Here is a 7500-nt window from a genome sequence, read left to right as displayed (position 1 = left end):
TAATAAATATAACTTTGTCAACTTTTACTCACTTTTTCCAGAGCTTTTTGAGCACATCTCCAACTATCTGATGGTCCCGGGACACGTCGGCATGTTTAGAGAAACGTGACAAAAACATCGAAAAAATTGCAGAAAAAAATAACTCTAAAAAAGAGACAGAAATGTTGAAAAAAAATGTAAGAAAAAGTCGGGAAAAAAACTACAAAAATTCTCTAGAAAGGCGACACATTTTCTTCTAAAAAAAACCTAGAAAAAAATACAAAAACGTCAAAAGAAATTGTAGAAAAAAACCTCTAAAAAAAGGCAAAACAATCTCTGAAAATAAACATCTAACCTAACTAACTGATTGACTGACTGACTGACTGACTGACTGACTGACTAACTGACTGACTGACTGACTAACACTGACTAACTAACTGACTGACTGACTGACTGACTAACTGACTGACTAACTGACTAACTGACTGACTAACTGACTGACTGACTAACACTGACTAACTGACTGACTAACACTGACTAACTGACTGACTAACTGACTAACTAACTAACTAACTGACTAACTAACTAACTAACTGACTAACTAACTAACTAACTAACTGACTAACTAACTAACTAACTAACTAACTGACTAACTAACTAACTAACTAACTGACTGACTAACTGACTGACTAACTAACTAACTAACTGACTGACTGACTGACTAACTGACTGACTAACTAACTAACTAACTAACTAACTAACTAACTAACTGACAGACTGACTGACTGACTAACTAACTAACTAACTAACTGACTGACTGACTAACTGACTGACTAACTAACTAACTAACTAACTAACTAACTAACTAACCTCTAGGAAGGAAGTGTCTAAAAAAACCTTGAAAAAAACTTTAGAAAAAGGTGAAAATTGTTTTTTCTAAAAATAAAAAAAAACAAGACAATAACATTGTTTTTAAAAAAAAGTCAAAACAACTTCTGAAAAACAACCCAGAAAGATAACAAAAACTGTAAATTAGGCCTTTAAGTCTTCAACAAAGGACAGGGACAGCCGGTGATAAAATGTCAGATTTATGATTTAGGAAAAGGACAGATATTAAAATGTATAAAAACCCAGATTACACTGGTGATATATGGAATACAAACAGTTTTCATGTTTTCACAGCTGTTTCCATGTTTCAGAGAGTAGAAAAGAATCCTAACATTCATATAAATATATTTATATATTCTATATTCCAGCATGTCAACATGTTTAGAGATTAAAGGCACAAATATACATCCGTAGAAAAATATAAGCAGATAGAGAGAATCACATAAGAGGTTTTCACATGATGATATGTTATTATAACATCTCTGAGTCTTTGGTTCTGATATTAGGATCATATAAAAATATATATCAATATAAATATGTAAGGAGGCCCAGAGAGACAGAGAGGCTGCTGGGAGACAGAGGCTGCTGTGAGACAGAGAGGCTGCTGTGAGACAGAGAGGCTGCTGGGAGACAGAGAGGCTGCTGTGAGACAGAGGCTGCTGTGAGACAGAGAGGCTGCTGGGAGACAGAGGCTGCTGGGAGACAGAGAGGCTGCTGGGAGACAGAGGCTGCTGTGAGACAGAGAGGCTGCTGTGAGACAGAGGCTGCTGGGAGACAGAGAGGCTGCTGGGAGACAGAGGCTGCTGGGAGACAGAGAGGCTGCTGGGAGACAGAGAGGCTGCTGGGAGACAGAGGCTGCTGGGAGACAGAGAGGCTGCTGGGAGACAGAGAGGCTGCTGGGAGACAGAGAGGCTGCTGGGAGACAGAGAGGCTGCTGGGAGACAGAGAGGCTGCTGGGAGACAGAGGTTGCTGGGAGACAGAGAGGCTGCTGGGAGACAGAGGTTGCTGGGGAGACAGAAGAGGCTGCGGGGAGACAGAGAGGTTGCTGGGAGACAGAGAGGCTGCTGGGAGACAGAGAGGCGCTGGGGGGAGACAGGGGTTGCTGGGAGACAGAGGTTGCTGGGAGACAGAGGTTGCTGGGAGACAGAGAGGCTGCTGGGAGACAGAGGTTGCTGGGAGACAGAGGTTGCTGGGAGACAGAGGTTGCTGGGAGACAGAGGTTGCTGGGAGACAGAGAGGCTGCTGGGAGACAGAGGTTGCTGGGAGACAGAGGTTGCTGGGAGACAGAGGTTGCTGGGAGACAGAGAGGCGATTAAATGTGAGATAGACTACAGTCTGGATATTTCTCTCAGTATTAACGTTCTCAAACTCGGCTCATTTCGGGAAGAACTGGAGCAGATGTTAATCTCTGAAGAGCTTCAGGTGTTTAGTCTCTTATTAAGAGTCAGTTTGTGTCCATCTTGGACCTTTCTTTCCGTTCTGTCCCTTTAAGAACTGGCTTTGTGGTTAAAATCCCCAAATAATAAGAACAGTCCACCTGGAGGAGAAAGTTCAGCTCTGAGAGGTGTCTTTGGGACACAGGCGGCTCAGCAGGATCTCTGAGTACACCTGGTTTACTGCTCCTCTCACGTGATAGGCCGAGGCTTTAGGCCCCGCCTCCTGGGCTGTGTCCCGCGCATCTGATTGGCTGCTGAGCTCTGGTGAGGTCCGGTTAGTCGAGGACGGAGCGTTGGACCAAAAACTCTCCACCTGTGACGGCAGAAGAAGAGATTCAAAATGAGGTGTCACGTCTTCTCTGATTGGTCGGTTGAGTCTCAGCCGATGTGTTTGTGTGTGTGTGTGTGTGTTTGTCTGTGTGTGTGGTGGTTTGTGTGTGTGTGTGTGTGTGTGTATGTGTCTGTCTGTGTGTGTCTGTGTGTGTGTGTGTGTGTGTGTGTCTGTGTGTGTGTGTGTGTGTGTGTGTGTGTGTGTGTGTGTGTGTGTTTCTCTGTGTGTGTGTGTGTCTGTCTGTGTGTGTGTCTGTGTGTGTGTGTGTCTGTGTGTGTGTGTGTGTGTGTCTGTGTGTGTGTGTGTGTGTGTGTGTGTGTGTGTCTGTGTGTGTGTTTTCTCTGTGTGTGTGTGTCTGTCTGTTTTGTGTTGTGTGTCTGTGTGTGTGTGTGTGTGTGTGTGTGTCTGTGTGTCTGTCTGTGTGTGTCTGTGTGTGTGTGTGTGTGTCTGTCTGTGTGTGTCTGTGTGTGTGTCTGTCTGTGTGTGTGTGTGTGTGTGTGTCTGTGTGTGTGTGTGTCTATGTGTCTGTCTGTTGTGTCTGTTGTGTGTCTGTCTGTGTGTGTGTGTGTGTGTGTGTGTCTGTGTGTGTGTGTGTGTGTGTGTCTGTGTGTGTGTGTTTCTCTGTGTGTGTGTCTGTGTGTGTGTCTGTGTGTGTGTGTGTGTGTTGTTTCTCTGTGTGTGTGTGTGTGTGTGTGTCTGTGTGTGTGTGTGTGTGTGTTTCTCTGTGTGTGTGTGTCTGTGTGTGTGTGTGTCTGTGTGTGTGTCTGTGTGTGTGTGTGTGTCTGTCTGTGTGTGTGTGTGTGTTTCTCTGTGTGTGTGTGTGTCTGTGTGTGTGTGTGTGTGTCTGTGTGTGTGTGTGTGTCTGTCTGTGTGTGTGTGTGTGTGTTTTATTCTGTGGTCCCCAAGGCTTCTGTATGTCGTCCATTGTGTGCTTGTCTCGTATCCATGTCTTTCTCGCGATGATGTCACGGTTCTGTCTGTCGAGGTCCTGGATCTCTTTCTTATCATAAATGTAAAGACAGAGGAGTTTTTTACAAGATCTTTGTTATTCCTTCAGATTTGTGTTTGCCCCTCCACTAGACCCAATGCTACTGACCCTGCTTGTTACCACGTTTTTGTCCTTCACATACTGCTTCTTTTGCTTGCCGCTTGTTTGAGTGCTATGCTGCTTCCTCGTTCTTTCTCTTATGTATCTTTTCCTCGCCCTGGTGTGCTACTTGGTCTCTTTTTATGCTGCTGCACGTGCCTGCGCTCATATTACTCTTCATGCTACATGCTACATGGGCTCTTTCGCCCTTGTCCTGCTGTGTCCCTCACATGCGCCCTTCTGCTACACCCCCCCTTCTCACTGCTGGTCATAATCTCTTTTCATGTCTTCTCCTGTATCCCTGCTTTCCAGCTACCTCATCATGGTACCTTCATGTGGGCTTCTGTGTCATGCTCTTCCTGCTACATGTCTAGTCGTGCTGTCCCTCTGTCCTGCAAGGAGCCTGGTTCTGTCCGAGGTTTCTGTCTAAAGGAAGTTTTTCCCTCACCGCTGTCCCACCAAGGTCTATCTCTTGGGGGGGAATTGTTGTGTCTCTGTAAATTATAGAGTGTGGTCTAGACCTACTCTACCTGTCGCGTGTCATGAGATAACTCCTGGTGGGATCTGACACTATGAATAAACAGGAACCAGAACATGAATAAACAGGAACCAGAACCGTACCAGAGTGAGCGATCGGATCCCGTCTACAGGAAGATGGAAGCCCATCCCCAGAGACTTCACCACCACCACGATCTCCCCGAGAGACTCTCTGAGGAGACAACATGTTCACATTCATCCTCTCGGTCACAGCTGGAAAGTATCTGGACAATATTCTACTCACGTAAAAGTACTATTAATTTGATGAACTTTTACTTAAGTAATACTACCGGTATAAAAATCTACTCAAGTAAAAGTAGAAAGTAGCTCATTCAAAATGTACTCAGAGTAGAAGTTAGTTAATCTTTATAACCCAATCCACTTTATTTATATAGCACGATTTTAACAAACACAAGGTTCCCAAAGTGCTGCACAAAAAGATAAAACAAAATAAACAGATAAAACAATAAAAAGATGAGGTACCCAATATAAAGATAAAAGCAATAACATTAAAATTAAATTAAATAAGTAGAATAAATTAAACACTAAAATGCACTGCCTGCACACAATAAAAATATGCAAATATACACATCAGATCAACAAGCCAAAGAGCATCGCGTTGAGATATACTATTATATATTTATACATTTATACTATACAATATCTACAAATGTACCTCTTCTAAATATTGGGGGGGACATAGAATAATATTATTATTATATTATTATTATTATTATTTTTTTATTATTATTATTATTATTATTATTATTATTATTATTATTATTATTATTGTTACTTCTGATTCTGACTCAGGAGAGTAACCAAACTGTTGGTCTGATTATGACGCAGACTGACGTTATGAAAGGTAGGAATGTGGATGTCTTGGTTCTCACCTGTCCAGCACGTCTCTGACGGTCCTCAGGTGGTCCGTGTTGAGCCACTGGACTCCTCCCAGAACCAGAACCGTCCGGTTAGAGTTCCCCAGAGGCCGGGACCTGCAGGGAAGAAACCCATCCTGTCAGTAGAGCATGCTGGAATAAACAACCTGCCTAGCCAGCCAAAACACTGTCCAGTCCAGACTGGTCTACATGTACCGGTCCAGACTGGTCCACATGTACCGGTCCAGACTGGTCCACATGTACCGGTCCAGACTGGTCTACATGTACTGGTCCAGACTGGTCCACATGTACTGGTCCAGACTGGTCTACATGTACTGGTCCATTCCCTCAGTATCTAGGCTGTGTTCTGATCCACAGGCTACATCTCTACTGCTACGTTTTAGTTAAAAAATATCTTCTGCTATGTTCCCCCCTCTCATTCCCCCTGCTCTGGTGTTTCCCCCCTCTCATTCCCCCTGCTCTGGTGTTTCCCCTCTCATTCCTCTGCTCCTGTGTTTCCCCTCTCATTCCCCCTGCTCTGGTGTTTCCCCTCTCATTCCCCCTGCTCTGGGTGTTTGCCCCTCTCCATTCCCTCTGCTCTGGTGTTTCCCCTCATTTCCTCTGCTCTGAGTGTTTCCCCTCTCATTCCCCCTGCTCTGGTGTTTCCCCTCTCATTCTCCCTGCTCCCAGGTTTCACCCTCTTATTCCCCTACTCTGGTGTTTCCCCCTCTCATTCCCCCTGCTCTACCGTTTCACCCTCTTATTCCCCCTGCTCTGAGTTCCCCCTTTCATTCCCCCTGCTCTGGTGTTTCCCCTCTCATTCCCCCTACTCTGGCGTTCCCCTCTCATTCCCCCTACTCTGGTGTTTCCCCCCTCCATTCCCCTGCTCTGCGTTTCACCCTCTTATTCCCCTGCTCTGGGTTTCACCCTCTCATTCCCCTTGCTCTGAGTTTCCCCTTTCATTCCCCCTTGCTCTGCGTTTCCCCTCTCATTCCCCTGCTCTGGTGTTTCCCCTCTCATTCCCCCTGCTCTGCCATTTCACCCTCTTATTCCCCCTGCTCTGAGTTTCCCCTTTCATTCCCCTTGCTCTGGTGTTTCCCCCTCTCATTCCCTCTGCTCTGGTGTTTCCCCCCTCTCATTCCCCCCTGCTCTGGTGTTTCCCCTCTCATTCCCCCTGCTCTGGTGTTTCCCCCCTCTCATTCCTCCTGCTCTGGTGTTTCCCCCTCTCATTCCCCTGCTCTGGTGTTTCCCCTCTCATTTCCTCTGCTCTGGTGTTTCCCCTCTCATTCCTCCTGCTCTGGTTTCCCCTCTCATTCCCTCTGCTCTGGTGTTTCCCCCTCTCTTCCCCTGCTCCTGGGTGTTTCCCCCCTCTCATTCCCCTGCTCTGGTGTTTCCCCTCTCATTCCCCTGCTCTGCCGTTTCACCCTCTTATTCCCCTGCTCTGGGTTCCCCTTTCATTCCCCCTGCTCTGGGTTTTCCCTCTCATTCCCCCTGCTCTGAGTTTCCCCTCTCATTCCCCCTGCTCTGGTGTTTCCCCTCTCATTCCCCTGCTCTGGGTTTCCCCTCTCATTCCCCTGCTCTGGTGTTTCCCCTCTCATTCCCCCCTGTCTTGCGTTTTCACCCTCTTATTCCCCCGCTCTGCTGAGGGTTCCCCTTTCATTCCCTTGCTCTGGCGTTTCCCCCTCTCATTCCCTCTGCTCTGGTGTTTCCCCTTTCATTCCCCGTCTGGCGTTTCCCTCTCATTCCCCTGTCTCTGGTGTTTCCCCTCTCATTCCCCCTGCTCTGGTGTTTCCCCCTCTCATTCCCCCTGCTCTGGCGTTCCCCCCTCTCATTCCCCCTGCACAGGATAGAGCTCTACCTACTTTTCTGAACTCCTTCTAGGTCGTGCGACCGATTTGCACCAAACTTGGCTCATAGCATCTTCAGAGGGAGCTGACAACATGTTCTCAAAAGAATTTAGCTTGGTTCATAAATATGAAAATGGTGATGATTTCTGTGTGACCTGTGGATGAGCTGCAGCAGGGCCTGTCTGAAGCTCGGTCTCCGGCTCTTCTCCAACCAGAACTGAGGATAGTAAGAGTAGCTGACCAGCGTGCGGCGGGCGTTCAGGTTCCCGTAGACCAGCGTGTCGTGGGCCTTCCCCCAGACCTCCAGGCTGGAGTTCACCCGCTCCATCAGGAAGTACATCATCCCTCGGTTGGTCGAGTCCCCGATGAACAAAACCTGTAACGTTACAGGACGATTCAGGACACGTCCAACAGAGAGACAAACTACACATCAGACTACGCTGGTACTCTGTTACTACGCTGGTACTCTGTCACTACGCTGGTACTCTGTCACTACGCTGGTACTCTGTCACTACG

General features: G+C 46.8%; 1 protein-coding gene across 1 annotated transcript in view; it reads right to left on the bottom strand.

The window, feature by feature from the left end:
- Positions 1–2419: 2419 nt before the first annotated feature.
- Positions 2420–7500, bottom strand: part of cped1 (cadherin-like and PC-esterase domain containing 1) — a 77182-nt gene continuing 72101 nt past the window's right edge. The window contains exons 17-21 of the mRNA XM_039792391.1: positions 7140–7360; positions 5153–5254; positions 4344–4431; positions 3568–3635; positions 2420–2609 (exon numbers count right to left, since the gene is read on the bottom strand). Coding sequence (XP_039648325.1) covers positions 2420–2609; positions 3568–3635; positions 4344–4431; positions 5153–5254; positions 7140–7360 — 669 coding nt within the window. The remainder of the gene's footprint in view (positions 2610–3567; positions 3636–4343; positions 4432–5152; positions 5255–7139; positions 7361–7500) is intronic.

Source organism: Perca fluviatilis, chromosome 23, assembly GCF_010015445.1.
Source record: "Perca fluviatilis chromosome 23, GENO_Pfluv_1.0, whole genome shotgun sequence".
NCBI lineage: Eukaryota > Metazoa > Chordata > Actinopteri > Perciformes > Percidae > Perca > Perca fluviatilis.
Note: the sequence above shows the minus strand (reverse complement) of the source record. Positions and strands in the feature narration are given on the sequence as shown.